General features: G+C 44.2%; 1 protein-coding gene across 1 annotated transcript in view; it reads left to right on the forward strand.

Moving 5' to 3' along the window:
* Nucleotides 1-5,566: 5,566 nt before the first annotated feature.
* Nucleotides 5,567-22,270, forward strand: part of COL24A1 (collagen type XXIV alpha 1 chain) — a 223,565-nt gene continuing 206,861 nt past the window's right edge. Inside the window, exon 1 of the mRNA XM_084852036.1 lies at nt 5,567-6,208. Coding sequence (XP_084708162.1) covers nt 6,153-6,208 — 56 coding nt within the window. The 5' untranslated portion in view covers nt 5,567-6,152. The remainder of the gene's footprint in view (nt 6,209-22,270) is intronic.

Consider the following 22,270-nt stretch of genomic DNA (forward strand, 5'->3'; position numbering starts at 1 on the left):
ATTGGGCTGCACGATATGATTCATGTTCACGCACACGTCCTTTATTATTACATTTATACCCCCCCCCCCCGGCAAGGAACCCAAGGCGGCTTACATGATCCTCCTCTCCATTTCATCCTCACAACAACCCTGTAAGGTAGGCTAGGCTGAGAGTCAGTGACTGGCCTTCAGTTATCCCGTGACATTGACGAGTGGGGAATATAACCTGGGATTCCCAAGGCCTCCTAGTCCAGCACTCTAACTACTACTCCATAATGGCGCTGTCATTTCAGCCCAATTTCATTGCATCTAGAAACTTTCTGAACAGGAGTTAACTGCAGTTCTAGTGTTTGGCTTAATGACTCTTGGCTTTATTTCAAAAGCTCTTCCCTCCCACCACCCTTTTTTAAGGTTAGCACATTTTAGTGGAAATGCAAGATATTCATTTAATAAACAACACAAAGTTATCTTTATGGCAGATTACTGTTTTCCCCCTCGGTATATATAAACAGACTAAAGATAAAACCCTATTTCAAAGGCACCCTGAATTATAAAAACAAGGGTCCAGGTCTTTCTCCTCCTAAGCACATCTATTTTGAATTAACTTGCTTTGAAACTGAGTGTACTGTGTGTATGTGAGTATAATACTGAAGGACTGATGCAATAATGTAGTAGTAGCAGAGGGGAGCCTGGAAACGGGGCAAGCCTCTGATGTTTTGTTATTAGGAAGTTGTTGTTAATATGCAGCTTCGATCCTTTGCAGCTTCTATCTTTTGACAACACCGGAGCTCCAGGGGGAAGGAGAAAGGGGGGTAAGAAAGTGCTGGGAAGCAATAATGTAGTAGCAGAGGGGAGCCTGGACTGGGGGTGGTGGGGGAGAACAAGACTCTCTCATTGCTTGAGCAGCCCCTGCCAGTCTGATGACATTCAGTTCCACTCTCCCCACTCCACCAGGAAGTATGTTCCTGTCAAGTGGATTATAAAGGTATGGAGCACTCAGCTTTTCTTGGTTCATGTGTCCCTGCTGGACCAAAGCCGATTCCATGAAAAATCCAGGTAATCCTCCATTCACTTCTCCTTCTGTTGTTGTAGAGATCCCCCCCCCCCCGAATATTTTTCTTTACTGTACTTTGATCAGGAGCTGATCAACCCCATGTGAACATGCTAACGGGCTAGTAGATTCGGAAGTGGGTGGAGGGTGGTTCTTGCATTTCTGTGGGAGAGAGTTCCTGTGGCACTCATCACTAGATCATTCTCTTGATGGATGTTGTTTACATTAACCATACCTGTTTCCAATATAGAAAGGCTGAAGAAACTTGGCATATTTAGCTTTGAGAAAAAAGATTAAGCATGGATGTAACTGCTTAACTGCTTTAGGTCAAAATTCTAAAATCCTACCAAAAAGAAGAGGAAGAACATCTGAAGGTTCCAATGGGCCACAACAAAAACATAACCTCGTTATACATTTCCTAATTTGGGAAAGGTTGGGCAATGCAATAAGAGCCTATTCATACAATTCTTTTAGTGTGTCAGATAACTGATTTGAACAGACTTGAAGATATATTGGTTGCTATTTTGTTTGACGTGGCTGTTTGAGTGCTTCATTATGATGATAATTTTCAGGTCTGCATGACACTCCAAACCTTCTGAAAGTATCTTGAATGATGGCGTGTGATCTGTTTTTATGGTGAAGCACACAGACCAAAATTACTGCTACAATTCCAGCCCATTTATTTATTTATTTATTTATTAAATTTATTAATCGCCCATCTGACTGGTCACCCAGCCACTCTGGGCGATGTACAACCCACCATAAAACAATTTAAAACAATAAAATTTTACCATAAACATTTTTTTTTAAAATACCCTAACCCACCCCAAATGCCTGCCTGAACAACCACGTTTTTAATGCACGACGGAAGCTCATTAAAGGGGGGGCATGACGGAGTTCCCTAGGGAGGGAGTTCCACAGAGTGGGGGCCACCACAGAAAAGGCCCTCTCCCTTGTCCCCACCAGTCTAGCTGTCCTGGCTGATGGGACAGAGAGAAGGCCATCCGAGGCTGATCTTGTTAAGCGGCCTGTCTGGTGTTGCTGGAGGCGCTCCTTAAGATAGGCTGGGCCGGAACCATATAGGGTTTTAAAGGCCAAAACCAACACCTTGAATTTGGCCCGGAAAACAACTGGTAACCAGTGCAACTCCTTCAGCACTGGAGTGATGTGATCTCGCCGGCGGCTGCCTTTAATCAGGCGAGCTGCCGCGTTCTGTACCAGCTGCAGCTTCCGAACCGTCTTCAAGGGTAACCCCACATAGAGCGCATTACAGTAGTCTAAACGAGAGGAGACCAGGGCATGTACTACCGATGGGAGCAGATGGTGGGGAAGGAAGGGGCGCAGCCGCCGTATCAGATGGAGTTGATACAGCGCTGTCCGGCTCACAGCTGACACCTGAGCCTCCATGGACAGCTGGGAGTCCAAAATGACCCCCAGGCTGCGGACCTGGTCTTTCAAGGGTAGCCGTACCCCATTCAACACCAGGTCAACATCCCCCAGCCTCCTCTTGTCTCCCACCAAAAGTACCTCGGTCTTGTCAGGGTTCAGCTTCAGCTTATTCCTCCCCATCCAGCCACTCACCATCTCCAGACATTTGGACAGGGATTCTACGGCCAACCTTGGTGAAGATTTGAATGAGAGGTAGAGCTGCGTGTCATCCGCATATTGATGACACCGCACCCCAAACCTCCTGATGATAGCCCCCAGTGGCTTCACATAGATGTTAAATAGCATCGGGGAGAGGATGGAACCCTGTGGCACCCCACAAGTGAGTGGCCACGGGTCCGAAACCTCCTCTCCCAGTGCTACCCTCTGGTACCTGCCGGAGAGGAAGGACCGGAACCACCGCAATACAATTTCCAATTTCTTGGAAAACCAGAAAGGTTCATGTGAATTGGCTCCAAGTTATGTAGAGCTATGAAATCTTTATTTATTTTTTTAATGCCAGGCAACAAAATATGGAACAAAAATGGTTTACACTTGGGAAATTTTGATAGTGACCATCAAGACTCATCCTGAATAACTCAGTCCTTGAAATTAGCTTTTACGACAGATTTTGGCTATGTAAAAGTATTGCCAGTGTTAAGAAAAGCAATTCATTGGAACACACTATTCTAATAAGTTAATAAATAAAACTACTGGCCACTTACAATGAACTTATTAACTGTTCCTTTGAATTGCTACCCTGGAAATCAGATACATCAGAATATATTATGAATGTTGATATTATAAACCATTTTATTTACAAACAAAACAACAAAAGTACTTAGTAATATAAGGGTTACAGAAGCCTTTGTAGAAATTTTATGACAATATTTTTATTTTCAGTTAACTTCTTGCTCTCTTAGGAACCCTCTGGTAATTTATACAAATGGCCAGTACAACTACTTCTGACATGAACTATTTGTATTTGGCAACTCTGCTTCATTCTTATTTGAACCCACATATAATTTTCCATATATATATATAAATATATATATATATATATAATTTGCAGTGCTATCTCTCTGGTAGTCTGCATATTATGGAAGTAAATTTTGAATTGAGCAGAACAGAATGATGGTTCTTTAAGTCTTAGCATAGCATGACATGCCCACTGGTGGACTCTAATAGGCAATTAAGCTGCTTTTTAAGCCACCATAGAATATATCTTGGGTCACACTCACCTAAAGGCTACCTGGGGCTGAAATGGGATTGGAGTGCTCAGTTTGAGTGGCTGAGTGAGGCTGGGTTCGCATGATCAACAGGGAAAAACTAACCAGTATGGTTAGTTTCTATCGCCCCCATGCATGCCACTTGTGCGACCGGCATTTGCTTAATTACCTGTGCTGCAGGTTGCCATGTCATCCAAACTTGGCACGGCAGGGGTGGCTTCTAACCCACCCCACAACCCCTATTAGAATCCATGGGTTGTGGTGTGGGTTAGAAGCCACCCCCACCACGTGCCAGGTTGCCAGTTCATATGAAACGGCAACCCGCAATGCAGTACCTGTAATTAAGCAAATGCTGGACATGTGGGAGCAGGGGAAGCTACCCATACTGCATGGTTTCCCCTGAGATTGTGCGAACTGGGTTTGTGTGGAAGGATATTTTAGGAGCAGTTTTGGGGATGTGGCTGGCAGAGATTTATCTGAATTTTAGAGAAAAGGAATTAAGATGTTTTGGGACGAACACTGCCTGCCTGGGCGCATGCTTTTCTATTTCTGTCATGCTTGCTCAACTTCTACATTTGTAAATAAACAGACTGTTAAATAGTCAAGGAGCAATTTGTAAGGATTGTGGGTTTCTATGAAAATTGGTAGTGAAATATTGGGGACCTAAATACTTCCCTTTATCGTGAGCGTTTCATATACTAATTGCAGATGAATAAATAATCCAGAAAAAAAGAACCTTCTTGTTTGATGCTTAGTAACAAAATTACAACATTGAATGTAACTCATCCTTTAATAGGAATGTACTCAATATTCCTTATTTCTAATTTTTGGCACAATGGTGAATCAAAACATCTGAGGTATAGCTGGAAATATATTAATCATTTCTGAATGGCTGATGGAAAACCTGTTAAACTTTCTTCCTCCTCCTCCCCTTCCCACTGGCAGGGCTGGCCAAAGCCATTTTGCTGCATGAGGCGAAGGATAAAATGGTGCCCCTCCCCCATTGCACATAAAGAAGCTGACCTGATAGTTGAATCTTATTTCAACACTGTCGATGGGATGGTGTCCCCCCTCAAACCTAAGGACAGTAAGGTGGGTGCAAGGCAGACTGCGAAGGACCCCATAATGCTTCACTGCTGCGCCTCTCACCCCAGCCTCTACTGAGGTGGCCACCTTACTTTGCCTAATGGTAGGACTGGCCCTGCCCACTGGAGATCAGCAGCTATAATACAAATTCCAGTCAGCATTTCCGTATTATCTCATAGTAAAACTGCACCAGTGTCTTTAAAAACTAACAGCTGCCAGAGAGGTAGCTGTTCCCATCTGTTGCAGCAGAAAACGACAAAACTTCTTGTGTGGCACATTTATTACAGTATAAGGCTAAACTTTCACAGATAAGAGCCCACTTCGTCAGATGCATGAAGTGTAATTCTAAATCGGCGCTAATGCCATAATAAATGTATCAGTCTTTCAAGCAGAGGTGGGCAACTCTCTTGTCACGCTCCAGGTGTTTTGGCCTACAGCTCTAATAAACCAGTGTTCAGCTGGAAAGGCAGCAGGGTGACCCACTCCGGGGAAGCACGAGGTCTGCGCTCCTGCGGCTGCAACGGCGCTTTTGTTCTGCCTCAGGAAGGAGCGCGGAGGGCGGCCCGCTGTGCCGGCGCTGGAAGAGGGCGCCAACGCAGAAGCGGCCCCCTGGGTCCCCCCAGCGGCAGCTCCGAGCCGGGCCGGCCGCCCGCCCGCGGCAGGGTCTCGCGCGCGCTCTGCCTCCTCCGCGCGGCGGCTGCCGGGGGGCGCGCGGGGGAGAGGAGCTCGAGGTGCGTTTGATGATGTAATCGCGAGTCAGTGAGCGGTGAAATTCAACGCCGCGCCGCGCCGCGCCGGGGGGGTTTGGCGTTGCCTCGGGTCGGCCGCTTGCTCTGCCCCGAAGCAGCCAGAGGCAGGCGCCTTGCCTTCCCGCGCGGGGTGCCTGTGTGCTGCTGCCGCTGGACGCTGCGGGGAGCGAGCCTTTCTCTCCCTCTTTCTCTTTCCTCCTCCTCGTTCGCCAAAGGCGTCGATATTCCGGACCTTGCTGCCGCCGCCGCCCAACTCCACGGAGCCGCCCTCCTCGCTGGGCATCCCCTGCCCGAGCGCGCACACCTCCGGCGGCGCACTTCGCGAGCAGCCCGGCCGAGGCAGCCCCGGCAGCTCCCCCGAGGCGGCCGCCCGCGAGGCGCACGCGAAGCAGCTCCTCCGGCGGCGCCGGCTCTTGCGCACCATGTGGAAGGCGCGCTAGGGGCGGGGCGGGGCAGGGCGGGCAACCCCGTGAGGCGGACAGAGCGCCGGGCCGGGCCGAGCCGAGCCGAGCCGAGCGACCCCCGCCGGAGCCCGGTCCCATGGCCAGTACCTGAACCCTGAGGCGGGCTGGGGGGAAGGCAGCTGGCTTCTGTTTTCGGTCAGAACCTCGCTGCTCGGACAAATGCAGACAAATGCATTTAGGAGCTCAACGGACAAGGAGTGGACGCATCTCCCCCGCAGCGAGCGCGTGAGTACGGGCGGCGCGGCGCTGGAGCGGCGCGGCTGGGCGCGGGGGCGGGCGGCGGCCCGAGCTCGCTGCGCGCCCCGCGCGCGTCTTGTCAGCGGCTGCCTGCGGGCGATGCCTTTGGCGGACGCGCGCCTTATCTTTCCCGGGATCGTGCACTGCGGAGGAGGGGCGGCGGGGGATAAGGCTGCAGCTCTAGACTCACCTGGGAGCAAGGCCCAGTGCACTCGAAGGGACTCGCCTCTGAGGACACAGCGGGGTGCCTGACGGGGGTGATAGTTCTCTCCCAACCTCCCGCCCGCGAGACTGGCCCGCAGTTGATGCTAACTCGGTCGTGCGCTGGAGGAGGAAGAGGGGGGAAAGTTTGCTGGCGCGTTTCCCATGCGTGCTGCACGGATGGAGGGGACTCCTAGGGTGCCGCAGCTGCACCTATGACTTAGGAGGCTTGCTTATCTACAGAGGAATTGGGGATGGGGGTGGAAGAGAAGTTAGCTCTCTGGACTGGCTTTTTCTTACTAAGCCAGAAGGAAACGTTTTATCCTTTTGCAGTTAAATAAATATATACATTTAAATGCATTATATAAGTACATCTGCTGCCTCATGTTGAAAATATATATATATATATATATATATATATATAAACACGAGGCAGCAGATGTACTTTGCTGGTGTTTTTGTTGGCTTGATCATGATATGAACTTAGGAAGCAGATTGATAATGAGTTGGCAAGTTTGTTGTGGTTGGGGAGACGAGTTTTAGGGAGTTAGTGTTTCTTTAACCAGAGATGACACTGTGGTCTTCACCAGTGCGTTCTTCTCCGCAGTTACCATCTTTCCTAGATGGACTTCAAGAACATGCCAACTCCACAGAACAGTGGTTCCCAATTTTTATTTTATTAACACTGGAGACGGAACTTGTGTGTTTTTTTCAGGTACTGATTGTGAATTCCGTCTTGCCAGTCAAAACAGAAAATTCCTTGCTGCCCCCCTCCATACACCGCACATCAGACACTGACAGCCCAAGGCGGCTTACATTATTCTCCTCCTCCTTTCCATTTTATCCTCACAACAACCACCCTGTGGGGTAGGGTGGGTTGAGAGTCTGTGACTGGCCCAAAGTCACCCAGTGAGCTTCCATGGCCAAATGGGGTCTAGAACCCAGATCTCCCGGCTCCCAGTCCAACACTCTCAGCACTACACCACACCGGCTCTCATCTTGGGTGCCCTTTGCTGCTTTCCATAAACATGACTGCAGAGGGATGGACACAAATGCTATTCAACCATGCTCATGCCTGCAGGCACTTTAAATAGCCACAGATCACCAGTAAAAACTTTTATTTGAAAGAAAAGGAAAATTGTCTGCCAACACCAAAGCCATTGCAACAGGCTCCTTCCTAGCATGCAGCCAAATCAGATGGTTCCTACTCTAAAAATAACACACAGGACTTGTGCCCTTCCAGGGAGGAAGGAAAGAAGGAAGCAACACTTCCCTCTTTATCTCACACCATGCTAGCATACATTTAGTAGTGTCATAAAGATGTGCAGCCACCAATACCCTGATTGCCCCTTCCTCATCAGTCAGGTGGTCCCTCAGTGGGCTGGAAAAGACAGTTTTGCTCCCAAGTAGTTCCTGCCCTTGTGGGCATTGCCATACTAGAATTTCAAAAGCAAGAAATCATGCAGAATAGAATTTTTGGGAGTGCAGAGCTTGGACATTCAGAAATCAGGGGCACGCATTACGTTCAGTGGTAGTGACTGAATGGATCTACCAAGCTACCGGCTCACACGATGTTACTGTAGGCAAGAGGAAAAAAGGCGGGATATAAATGCAATAAATAAGTAAATAAGATTACTATTATTGGGAGAGGAAGGAGAGTTTTGAAGATAGCTTGCATGTGTGTTTGTCTGTGTGTATTTATGTGTGTGTCGGGGGGTGGGGGAGGCAGTTGACTGGAAAACGTCTCCCTCTCCACCCTCTCTCCCTCACTTTACAAGCAAATGCTGCTCTGAGAGGTCAGGTTGCCAAAATGTAATTTTGATCTGGTTCATCTCCAGTAATCATCTTTTTCTTCCCCTGAAGGCAACAGAAGCAAAGAGGCATTTGTTGTTACTTGCGGTGGGTAGACTACTTGGATAAGGCTTGACTTTCAAGCATGAAAAATCAAGGTGAACTTTCTGGATGTGGTTCGGGTTTTGCCCTGGGCTCAGCTCAGTTTGTGCTTAGAAAATGAGCAGGCTCTACCGAGCAGCCAATTCCTTAATTTAATACAGCAAAGTCTCTTGGGGGAACTTTCTATAAACAAATCCCTTGGCGTGCGAGGTAGTCTTTCCACGAAAGAGCTGGAGAGCGATGTGACTGCTTTGTTGAGATTTGCAAGGCTGACTCCTTTGTTTCATGCCTCGCTAGTTTGAATTTATCTCTATTTGTCAGAAATATCTGATATTTAGGGCCTAGTTCTCATTCAGGTAGTAAACCTCTGTAGTACTATTCACAGTTGCAGGTGGGGGACTCTTGATTGGAAGTCCTTCATCCAGAAAAATAATATTTTTTTAAATTGTATTACATAAAAACCTAAATGTCAGGAAAATGGCAGAAGCTTTCTTCCTGACAACTAATTTTCTATGAGCCAGTCACCTCAAAAACGCTTTAGATTGAACACTTCACTGGTTTTCGAAGAAGGAACATTTAAAGCTAGTCACTTTGGAAAATTTGTTCACTAACTGGCCTGGTTTACACACAACACTAAGCCATGGTGTAGTTTGTTGAAATCTGGCTTGTCGTTATTTCCGAACCCATCCCTCAAACAAACCAGCTATAAACCACAAATAGAACCCATGGTTTGTTGTTGACTTATAAAGTCGGACTTGTTTAAATCATGGCTTGTCATGATGTCTGAACCCAGAACCGTGGCTTATCCCTGACTTGTTTCTGCTTCTGTCTGCCCTGAAATGGACATGCCCAGCAAGAGCAGCCTGAATATGAAACCGTTCTGAAGATTGGCAATATGGGTGGGAGAGAAACAAACCAGAAATAGGGAAAACAAGCTGTGGTTTGTTTGCTTGTCTGCAAGACAATTTCGGGCAAAAGCACCAGAAATACCACAACATAGGTTCCTGGCAAGCCTCTCTGTGGAGGGCATTCTGCAGCCAGGGTGCTTCAGTTTTAAAAAGTCCTGAAAAGTTATGCTTCCCCACGTTAAATATCACCACACCTGCTTCTGCTGGTGTAGGAAAGGATATTCCCCAGCAGCCTGTCCAGATGATGGCCGTGTGACTAGATTTGAATGGAATCTATCACGGTGTAGTTAGCGACAGCGTGTGTGGGGGTTTTCAGAGGACATGTGTGAGGGGATCACAGGGTGGCTGTGTAGGCTAGCCACAGCTGATCTGTCTGCTGGCTGTACTTTCATTAACCACAAGAACAGGCCGTACATGTATACTGAATTTCCAATGTATTTTTGTAGACCTCTTCCACATGACGCGGTACTCTTCGATTAATTCGGATTTCCCCTTATATAAAAGAGCTCCATGCACATACATTGGTATGCATGATTGCTGAATGCATGAGGGGGGTTTTCTGACACACACCCCCCGGCAACCTGACAGTGTGTAATCCTCAAGTTTGTATTACTTGCCTACCTTGCTGCCACGACCCTCTTCTCTGGGCTTTGGTGAAACTGACAAAAGTGTCCTGCTATGTTTCTAGTGAAACCCACAAGGTTTGGGGAAAACCTTGTTGATTTCACCACTGATGTTTTTTCCCCCCTTTATTTCTAAAAGGGTATGTATCTGCACAATAGCTAGCACCTGCACACATAATAATTCTTTAATTTTTTAGAGTGCAGTCCTATGCGATTGTTGCTCTTTAGATGGAGAGTTCCAAGACTGGAGCCCTCTGCCCATCCAATGCCCTATTGACAAGAGCTAGGCAAAAGCACCTCCTATTCCATCTTAAAGAACATTTACAGCTTGGACCCACCCCAAAACCCCTTCCCCCATCACGCCCCCCCCACTCCCCCCCCCCCGTCCGTGCAAGGAGATACATGGGACTCGTTGCCTCTGCCTGCAAGGAGAAACCAACGTAGCCAGTGCTTGCACACTCCTGCAAGCACAGGCGAAATCTTTCATATGCTGCTTGTGTCATGATCAGGGTGTGAGAAGGGACTTGACTGGCCAAGTAGAGCCCCACTTTCTCAGCGTGCTCACGTCCTGTTCCGGGCATGAGTCGAGCAGAAAGAGGCTCAGCTGATGCTTGCAGAACCGGCTCCTGCAAGCACCAGCTGAGTAGAGTGAGTGCCTCTTTCCTGCTCCACTTGTGTCCCTCCCATCAGAGGCCGGATTAGTCCCATGGGCTGGAATTTGTGCTCCCCTGCTCTACAGGAAGCTGCTGCTAATCCTGGCTCCCTGATGAGTATATTTGAATTATATATGCATTTCCAATTATATTTTATCTCATTCATACACTACATTTGTAGATGTACACTTGAACAAATCTTCCTGGAGACACCTACAAAAAATGTAATGTGTAGTGAAAAATGTGAAAAATGAGATATGTGAAAAATGTGTGCTGAAAGCGCTTAATTCCCCATTTAATAATTCTGTTTTGAAAAAGAGTCCTCTGTCAGATTAGCATTTGATAATCTTGAACAACTCTGAGGCCTAGAAAGTTGTCCATCACTGACAGAGAACTGGAAGAGGTTTTCTTTGAGCTGTAACTTTGAGATGTCAAGCCTCATATGTGCAGTGTAATACTACTGGTAAAATGGAAGCCACCGTGCTGATAGTTTTCCAGGATGAATATGGTTTTCCAGGTGGATTAGCTTCTATTTCTTCACCTGCTGCATTGTCACTTCTAACACAAGTAAACAAACAATAATTAAGGTTTTAAGCCTTATATTTGGGCATATACCTGCTTAATTCCACTGACTTCCTTGGACCAATATCAGCTGAAACGGGCTTCATTTTAACTTGTTTATGTTAGGAGGAAGTACTTTCTGCCAAAAAAAAATGTATGTATATATTAGTCCATGGCAACATAGATGGAAACACATTATATTTGCATTATAGCATTGTTTGATATGGATTCATTAGGCTTGAACAAATTGACTAGCCGTTGACATTGTGGGACAGGGACTGTTGTCAAGGTTGGTGTTTGCAAATACCAAGAAAATCTGTTTCCCACACTTTCAGCAGCATATAATGCCAGCTGTAAAAATTGCTGTAGGATTTGGTCATATAATCACTGTTTGTATTTTTGACCGTGGCTAAAATATTGATGTTGCTATAAAAATGCTGTTTATGCTGTAACTTGCTGCATGCAGGAGAAAGGCACATGCACAAGCTGTATAGACAGTAGCTGGGCTAAAACACAGGGCCATCATGGATTGCAAACTGAATATAAATGTGGTGCTCCAGCCAAACACGCCAGTACCATTTTTAATTACATTAACAAATGCATTGTCTCCAAGACTCAAGAGATAATTGTTAGGTTCACATGATCACGGAAGAGAAATAAGCCATGGTGGCTTATTTCCCCTCCCCGTGTGTGCCTGTTGCGTCCGAAGAGATTAGCATAATTACTGCTGGCAGCACAGCTTGTTGTGTCATGAGAATCTGAACAGGGTGAGTTGCTGCTGTGTGTAACAGGCCTCCCAAAACCCATGGCCTGCTTGCCCACCCTGCCCAGGTTCGAATGGCATGACAAGCCGTGCTACTAGATGTAATTATGCTGTTCACCCCTGTGCATGAACAGCACACACTAAGAGGGAATATAAGCCACTGTGGCTTATTTCCCCTCCATGATCGTGTGAACCAGATCAATGAGCCCTTAGGCAATTGGCAGCTTAGGAGCTTCCAAAGGTTTCCTGTCAGGCTGTCAGTATGTAAGAGACTTGTCATTTTTCTTTGAGCAAAAATGTAGATTAAATTGTAAGTGCATATGAAATGCAAGATGGAATATCCTCTTCTGTACGCTTTTATTTTAAATGGCATTTCCTGTGCTTTGGAGCATGATGGGGACCCGTTCTACATACAGTAGATTTGAGCAACTACTCACTTCTTGCGTAGCTGTGACTGGATTTGCTCACCATTTGCCTTTTCATATCTTTTTTCCTCTGTAGACCCTTTGATAGTTTCCTGGCCAGTTTGGGGCCTTGCAAATTGGGTCCAGATGAGGGGAAAGATTTTTTGAAATGGGTGTGGAAAAGGTGTGAGAAAAAATCACATAAGTGTGTTTTTCAGAGCTGTGAAAACAATTGCCAGGGTGAAGTTTGGCTTTTTGGGATTGGGGGGATTGTTGCCTCTTTGCTGCTGGAACCAATTAGCAGATTCCTGGCAGGGGAGCCTACCTTTCATTGTCCAAATAACTTATATGCAGAGTCCAAAAAGTGGTAGCAGGGCCAGTCAGTAATAAACATCATGTGCATTGCTGTCCAGAAAGACGACTGTATGAAAATTATATGAAGCCAGTCTTGGGAAAGGTTAATCTGGACCATCACAAACATATTACTCTAGCATGGAAAAATATAGGCTCAATTCAAAGTGCTGGTCTTGACCTTTAAACCTTAACCAGTCTCAGGCTGGGGTATCTGAAGTATAACTTTCTCCCAAACACACATGCCCCTCTACTGAGATCATCTCTGTGCACCTCCTGAGATCAGGCAGGTGGCTGTCGGATATAAGACCTTTTCCACGGTGGTGCCCAAACTGTGGAACTCTTTCTAGACATGTTTTCGTGGCACCATCATTATCTTTTAGGTATCAGGCAATGTCTGTTTCAGGGACCCCAACCTTTTGGGTCCATGGGCATATTACACATTTTGAGAGAGTGTTGTGGGCACCCTCATAAGATGGCCGCCTTTGGCAGTAGTTGTCCATTCATAAAGTGGTTACCATGGGAAACACTCACTTCTCAGAAGGCAAACTGGTGAGACTAAAAGAAAAGTAACTTGTCCAAGAACCTAAGTACAAAGCAGAGGTGGTGTCTGAGCTCCTAAACCCCTCTTTTGAACCCAACTAAGAGTTGTGTGGAAAGGCAGCATTTCACTTTGCAACATGCCACCCTTCTGGTAAAAAAATAAATTTTAAAAAATCTTATGAAATAAAATAAAAATCAGAAGGGGCAGAGAGCCTGGTGGGAGGCAAGAGAGGTGTCCGTGGGCACATTAGTACCCTCAAGCACCACATTGGAGAGCTGAGGTCTGTTCTTTTTTCTCTTGTAGTGATATTTAAGAACCCACGCATCCCCTGCTTTCTTATGCTTTTGTGGTATTTTAAATCCCCTTTATCTAGTTTTTAGCTTTTCATTTTTTACTTTTAGTGTTTTATTGCTGATTTATTTTTTGATCTTTTTTTCTGTTCGTACTTTTTATTGGGTATTTAAGTGCCTTTGTTTGTAAGATTCCTTGAAGGCTTTTAAAAGCAAAAGACAGGATATAGATTTCTTATATAACTTAATAAAATAAACATCAAATCTGTTCAGTATAATCATTTTGTTAAAGGGAAGTGTGTGCATAAGTAAAAAACTGGATTTTTCTGTGTGTAAAGGAGTAAATGCATGCATTGTCAGTCTTTGAAAGAAATGTTAGGTATCTTCAAATGCTAGGCACTGTGATTATCTTGGTTTAGAGTCAGTTTTACTTGCCTTTGATAAGCAGAGCAGTCATCCTTGGATAGATGACTGAGGGGGATTAGGATGGGGCAGAAGTGCTCTCTTACCCTCCTTCCTCTCTTCTTTGTAAATTCTGCCTTCCATTCCATGGCTTGCTTTAACCATGGTGGAACATTATATCTGCATCCACATTAATGCTAACTAGACTCATTCATAGCAAGTATTTACAAACCCACTTCAAATCTGGTGGTGACGAGGGTAGTTCTGCTCAGTGTTAACCATGGTACACCATTGTCTCCTGTTTAAACTTTGCTCATGGCGGAGTGCTTTGCTGCTGTACTACTCATGTGGGGATGTTTGTGTATCTTTAAAAAACAAGGCAAACCCCTGACAAATACAAAAGGCTACTCTTTCCTCCCACTGAGGATTTCTTGGACCTTTCTCCCTCTTCATTTCTGTTGTAATAGAGTTTCAGCAGTATTTTGTAGCTTCTATCAAAACAACTTTCCTCAACCTGGTGCCCTCCAGATGTTTTGGACTGCAGCTCCCAATGGCCATGCTGGCTGGGAATGATGGGAGTTGCAGTCCAACATATCTGGAGGGCACCAGGTTGGGGAAGGCTGCATCAATGGACAGGCACCACCTTCTTATTGAAGGAAACCCAAACTTAATTATTTTTGGATGCAACGTTACTGAGACCCAGAGCGTCTAATTCAGGTGTGGGGGAACTTATGGCCATCCATATGTTGTTGGACTACCACTCCCCGTTTCCATGACTATTGCCCTTGTTACCTGAGGCTTTGGGGAGTTGGAGTACCACATCTGGAAAGCCACAGGTTCCTGACTCCTATGTTAACAGCCTTCCTCAACCTGGTGCCCCCCAGATGTTTTGGACCTCAAACCCCATCAAGTCGCAGCTAGCATTGCCTGTGGACAGGAATGCTGGGTGTTGTGGTCCAAAACATTTGGGAGGGCAACCAGTTGGGGAAGGCTGAGCTACAGTAACTCCCAACAACCATCTTAACAACCACAAGGGGTTTCTCCTTGCCACACTCTGCTAAGAGGTAGATAACCCTTCCAAGTCTTAGCTCTCCATTTGCTAATAGTACTGTTTACATATTCTTTGCCACATCTTCTTAAATAGATCCCCAAGAGCTGTGCTTTCCTTCTCTTTCTCTTTTTATTAGGGGAGAAACAGGCAAAATCATTTCAGAATTTATTCTAGGTGTATTTTTGGCGGGGGGGGTTGCATGACTTTAAAACTTGTGTTTATTAAGTATTTCTCAGTCTTTATTTCTGGATTCCAAAGTAATAAATCTGTTGTGAATGTTACTGAGGAAGGAAGATAGAGAATTATATTGATGTACCTTGTATATACAGTCTTGGCTTAAGTCATGTCATAGCCAAACCAGAGTTTGGATATAAACAGACTTCAGGATTGTGTGCGTCCTCCTCCCCCTCTCCCCAGTTCCCACCCACACTTCCTAGTTCCCAGGAGTTACAATTTGCATTGATATGTGAATAGGGCAAACTGTAGTTACTGGAGACCATAGTTTATCTCCAAATCAGAATTGCAAACCGTGATTTGAACTGTGTACATTTTATAGAATCTGGAGATATTTGTGATTTGTGACTTAAGCAGAAAATCACTGAAGGAATGTGCAATAATTAGACTCAGTAGTATAAATATTAGACCCAATAATATAAGCACATTTGCTAATTAATCATTTTTCACACCAGATCTCTTGAGATAGCATTTTTGGAGTTTTCAATGATAATTTCCTTTATACACAACAGTGCTGCACAGATATAAGGATTTAGAAAATAAAGGACAACTTTGCACTTTTTAGTGGCACTATGAGTAGCAATCATTTTGGGGTTTTGTGTGTGCAAACTACCAGCATGAAAGGGACTTAAGACTTATTTCTCTTTCTCTTTGTTCCTAATTTACAACTATGGAAAAAGAAAGAATGTAAGTGATCATGGGAAGAAGTCAGTTTTCTAAATTGATTCACCTTCTGTGGAGTAAGGAAGTGGATGGAATGGGGATTTAGCAGTCTTTGGAAAACCCTCAGCTGACTACCTTTTGTTTGTAGTTTCTTTATACTCTTCCTTGTTCAAGTGATCATCTGTTCTTGATATTAGCCAGGAACAGCTGTAGATGTTAAACATATGGAGTACCTATCTTTGTTTATAAGCCAAGTGAACTTTTCAGAAACCTTACCAGTGAGGTAAAAAAGGCATCTCTGACAACAAGAAATAGACATATCAGGGCCACAACAGACATTACTTTAAGGAGGCAGCTAGCAACTACGTCAACCCCCAATTTTTATTCTAGAGTAGGTGCAGGGCCACCAATCTGAATTTAATTCTTTTCCCCCCTGCTAGGGTCCCAATCCAGAGTGGGGTCTCACATTTGCAATTTCTATTGTAAAATAGTTATCCATTTGCTTTATGGATCATTATTTTGCAATAGAAATTGCAGGTACCGGAACCCAATTGGACTCATAAGGGGGAAAGATTAAAGCCCCCCTATACCCCAATGCTAGGGTCCTCTTTTGGATAGGCGGCCCTGTACCTACTCTAAAGTAAAGATGAAAATGACTGCGTTGTCCCTCAATCTATCAATTACAGTAGGAGCGTGGGATATTCTTCAAAGGTGTTCATTAGGTCTCTGACTGGTTTATTTAAAAATGTGAGTCCACTTTGTATCGATAAAAATAGCATTTAGTGGCATTACTGATATTCAGTAATAGTTGACTCTAACACAGGCTTTTGAATTATTTCAATGATTTTCACTATTTTTCAAGTGGGAGCTACTTTGGCAAAAAAAAACACCCCACCTTCAGTGTGAGAACTACGTTAACTACTAAGTAACTAAATTAACACAGAATAATGTAAAACATACTTAAATTGGATGTATGAGAGTATTCCTCTTGATCCTGGAGTTTGTTCATGGAAAAACAAGGAAGAATCTTGTGGCACTTTAAAGACTAACACATTTATTCTGGCATAAGCTTTCATGGACAATGCCCACTTTAGATGCATGACGTGTTAACCCCAGATGGGTAGATTTATATACATATGCTGTGCGGGTGGGGGAGATGCAAACTGTATTGTCAGAGGGAATTGAAATGCAGAAAATTCAGACAGTAATAATTACCTTAACAGTTGCCACCATTCACAAAATGCTGTTGGGTGATAACAGCCATCGTTGCAATGGTGGGCTGATTAACACAGGTAGACTGATAAGGAATCTCTGTCCTTATTCAAACCACAGGAAATACGGTGGGATCTCTCGATGAATTGTACTCTAGCAATTTCATGTTGATATCAACCTATCTTCATGCAATAGTTGGACTCTGCCATCACAATCCTGTTTTGTTCGTTTTGGGTTTATTTATGATTTGATGTATCTCCTCCTCCCCCACCCCCAAACACACACAGAGCAGTTGTATGAAATGTGCATCTCATGCTAATGGAGCAGTTCAAAGCCAGATTGGATGTTCACTCAATAAGACGGCAGTGTTCCCGCTTGTCAGACTTGGAAGGAGGTGAAGAACCCTCTTCTCATGCCCTTCCTTTGCTGCCGTCTTTACTGCACGAGGCACACATTCACTTCCCCATTCCTCATCGTCCACCACCCCCAGTCCTGATGGTGTGGGAAACTACTGCAACCAGTAAGAACGCCAGCCAGACTCTCTGCCCTGCCACAGCCTCGTATCGGCTTGACTGAGCAAAGCAGCCAAAAACCAGAAGACAACCCTCAGAGATGCACACCACACAAAATCCTGGAATTTTAGAAGACCTTCCTGGTCCCACCTCTTTGGGACAGTTTGTCTGCCACACTGCCTTTCCTGTTTTGCCTCATTTTCCCTCTTATTTCTTGACTCTTTCCTTCCCTCATTTGCTCTTTTCCTCCTTACCTCCTTTGGATGAGCATGCAGAGCATTAGAAGCATTAATTAGACTTTAATTAATGTCTAATTAATTAACATTAGAAGCAGCTGCTGGCTCTTGCACCCACTTGCAGTCAATCTGGAGGGGGTGATGGAAAAGTCTTGCAGTGAAGAGAGAGGGAAAGGGACAGCAGCATCAGGAATGGGGCTGTCAATGTGGCTATTCCCAGTTGCTGCTCACTGACAAGCAGAGTTGCACTTGGAGCTGCCACTGGCTCATGGGCCTTGCAGTGAAGAACACTGGATTATTTGGTTGTTAGTACTTATTTAAGACAGCCAACTACAGTTGCACATAACACTAAGCCGGGATTTAACACTGTGTGCATGAGCTAGAATGAGCTTGAGCAAAGCCTCAGGTTTGTGCACTTGCTGAGTTTCATTTCGCTTGCCATGAAAGCTGGCTTGCTATGTTTGAACAGAGATCATTGTTTAAAAAGCAACTCTGGTTAATTAAACCAGAAAAACTACCAAAGGCTTGAAGTTGGCTTGTTTTGAAACTGACCGGGGGGTGGGGGTGGGGGTGGGGGTTGAAACCACAGTCTCTGGTTTGAACAGAATGACAAGCCAATTCTTGTGTAAATTAAAAGCAACCTGTGGCTCTCCAGATGTTTTGGCCTACGATTTCCATCAGCCCTAGCCAGCATAGTCAATGGTGAGGGATGATGGGAGTTATAGGCCAAAACATTTTGAGGCCTACAAGTTGCCCACCCCTGGTGTGAAGTAAAAGTAAACTCCATAAGGGTCTGCCTCCTGGCTACATGGGGGTGGGGGGAGGAGGAGCAGGGAAAGGGGGAGACTGCAGTGTCGAGGCTTCACTCGGGCTTGTTCCATCTTATGCACATAGCGCTACACCCTGGCATAGTGTTACATGGGAACCGTATGATTTACTAACCAGTAATGAAACATAATTATAGATTAATCAGCATTATGGTTTTGTAAGAAAGAGGCTTATTTCACCAACGATCCTCACCACTTTGGAAGTACCAGATATTCAGAATTTCCTTGTGGTCCTGTTTTTCACAGGATCTCACTGTCTATTTTTTCCATTATACAATGAATATCATCATTCCCACAATATCTTGAGAGCATATCTTTATTAACTACTTCTTTGCTGCTCCAATTCTTTTTTCTTGCCCGCTCCAAGTATTTTATTACTTATTACTTCTCCTTATTTGATAAACAATATTAAGGAGTGTCTGGCATGGGCTTCACCATTAATTAAAGGACACATGGCATTGAACTGGTATTAGAATTCAAGCAAAATTCAAGTAACATATTGCAAGACAGAAGCAAAGGATTCTGGGAGCTAATCAGGCTAATTTGTATGAGAAAAGTAAGCTAACTTTTTTTTTAGTCATACATTTAGGGAGCAATCCTGTGGCCGCAGGATATCATGTTATCCGGGAACCGACCGTGGAGCCCGCGCTCCAAGGTCGGTTCCTGGAGAACTGACCTCCCCTCACTTCCACGCTGCCTCCGCAGCGCGGAAGATCCCCATCCTCTGCGCTCGCAAGAGGAGTGTGGAGCGGCTGAAGGGATGTGTGGCTGCGGGCGTTCTGGGGCAGGGAGGGCGGAAATGCCTGTACGACACTTCCAATGTGTCGTTTAGCAGCCTCCTTCCCTGCTCTGCCCTCCCACAGCTAGACAGCCGCAATCAGCTGTCTAGCCAAAAATGCAGGGCAGAAGAAGCGCAGAGGTAATGATCCCCTCCATGCTTCTCCTGCCCTGCTTTGGATAGGTGGTCGCCTCCGAGTTTGGAGGCAGACACCTATCTGGATAGGATTGCACCCCTAGAGTAATAGAATTAAATGTGAATCAAATATTACTGATGTTGACAACACTGTTTGTATCAATTTGTCCTAAGTAAAAGATATCAGTCCATAATCTGTGTGTACAGATTATATGTACAGATCATGTGTATTGTAAATACAAAACGTGGTAAAAATATATATTAAGGGATAATTAATCTTTTGCTATGTTATGTTGGATACCTGCCTTCTCACAAAAGACAAATTAAGGATGCAGTCCTATGCATCTTTGGACAGAAAAAAGTCCTACAGCTCCCAGCATGCCCAAGCCAGCCATTCTTTCTGTCTAAACATGCATTGGATTGTACCCTATGTTAGAAAAAACTTGCTCATAAGAACATAAAAGCCAGTATGGTATAGTTGGCTAAAGCATAGTTTGTAGTCCAGATTGAAATTCTTGCTAAACTGTGATACTCACTGGGGCTGCAATACTTTACCCACTTGCCATTGAACTCAATGGGACTTAGTTCTGAGTAGACATGCATAGGATTATGTTGTGGGTGGCCTTGGGCAATTGCTATCGATCTACCTCAACTAACAAGGTAGTTGCTCTAAACTCCATGGAGGAAGGGAAGGATTTGTGTGTTTATTTTTAAATGTATTAACTTCCATTAAAAAATTATCAAAGTTTAAAAATGTAACATTGCAAAACTGCCCAGCATGATATGCAGATGTGATACATACTCATTTTCTTTGGTCTTGGAGACACAGTAATATATATTTCTATAGTTACATTTTATGCTAAAAACAACAACAACAAAAAACACCAGATCCTCTTCTGTGAGTTTACTGAATTGGGAACTGACTGCTGCACATAAAATATCATTATCAGTATAGCTTGATCTCTTAAGGAGCACTCACACTGTTAAAAGAGCAGCAGCTACAAATTTTATGCTTCAGATTTTATTAAAAAAAAAAACTTTTAAAACGTAAATGAGAGACAAAACAGTGTTGAAGGAAACATTCTTCAGAGTCTGTGCCTTCATTTGTAAAACAAAACAAAACAAAAAGCCAACCCTTTGAAGTACATCTGCAACAGGTGTGTTTTCTCATTATATCAGATGTCAAAGAGAACTCAGACAGGATAAATTCAGCTGGAGCACTCTCTCAGGAAGACCTTGTATAGTAAAAGTGAATTATTGACAAAAAATAAACTTTTAACTTATATTTCAAATTGTCACCTTTTTTCTTGAAGGGTCTCTGAGCCTTTAGGAGCTGTGTGAGAAGCAGAAATTCAGCAGGCGAAGCTACTTTAGCATGGAGATGGATTGATGGGGATTTCATCTTCTGAATGTCTGCTTCTCAATTATAAAGGGCCCTGGAGTCCCTGCTTGAAAAACAGCTGCTAACCCTACTTGTATTTGGACAGAGGTTGGTAAAATAAATGGTGCATAGATAAAAGCCATTAAATTATTTCTGTATTATTTTTTAGAATAAACCATTGGTCTTATGTTGGCAAAAAATGAGCAGGTGAAACTTTTCTTGGCATGTACAGGCCCTTTTCAAATGCAATGCTAAACCATTGTCTAGCATTATGTGCACAAGCTGGCACGAGCCTTGGGCTCATGTTCTCCCCCCTCACATCTCTGGTGCAGCCATGAGGAAGAGATTGGAAGCTTTTGCTCCTGCTTTTAAAATACACTTGCTACACTAGAGTTTCTTGCTACACTGGAACTTGGAGAACTCTAGTTAAAGTTTGGTTGGTTCAAACAAGCCAAGATCAAACCATGGTTTATGAACCTGGGTTATTCTCAGACTACAGTTCAGGTAACCAGAATTTCCCAAATTTAGTTGCAATGTGAAACTCTTGTTATTTTAAAAGCAGATGTGGATCCTTCCTATGGTGTTTTTATTGGGTCAATTTATAGGATGCAATGTTTTGAACTGTACAAAGCTGTATTTTTAAAATTTAGAATGGAAATTAATACTTCATTTTCCCTATGCAGGATGAAAAGGTACTTACAGAATGCAAATATATATGCAGCCTGATCTTATATGGAGTTAGATACCTCTAAGCCTATTGATTTAATAGACCAGGTTCACCTAATTATATATGGTCTCTTCACTCAGAGCTGATTCAGTTGATACTTTTCATACTTGCGGTATAAGATGTGGAGTATTGTCTCTTGTGAATGGTTGGATACATTTCAATTTTATGTCAGTTTTATTCCTCTACACAGGTAGGGTGTTGGGGGGGGGGGAGGTGTGTTCCTGCATATGAATGAATACATGGACTTAATCATGCAAAATAATGTTGATAACAGGTCTTAGGACAAAGAGGTTAGAAACTTTGATTAAAAGGCCTGGGTGATTCAGAGTCTACAAACTACTCCTACAGTCATCTGAGCAAATGATAGCTACTGGAAAAAAAATGGCTACGTTGGCCTCTGGAATTTTTTCATGGATTTTCATGGGAGATTGTCAGAAATGCCTCCACATGTTCACTGAACATATGAGGAGGGAATGGAACCACTCTCACTGGCCTTGGCTCCACCCCTTGACTTCAGAAGATATAATCAGGGAGCAAATGTGCATATAGTTGTGGAATGAGCTTTCGGTGCCAGGTGAAGACCTTTTTATTTTCCCAGCATTTTAGCACTCTAGTCATTTAGCTGTTCTGTTTTAAATCTGTATTTTAAATCTCTGCATTGCTGCTAGGTTTTATTCTGGTTGTATTTTTATATTGTAGTT

The sequence above is a fragment of the Heloderma suspectum genome, chromosome 4 (genome assembly GCF_057233095.1).
Source record: "Heloderma suspectum isolate Gila_16-S chromosome 4, 16-S_ref, whole genome shotgun sequence".
NCBI classification, from domain to species: domain Eukaryota; kingdom Metazoa; phylum Chordata; class Lepidosauria; order Squamata; family Helodermatidae; genus Heloderma; species Heloderma suspectum.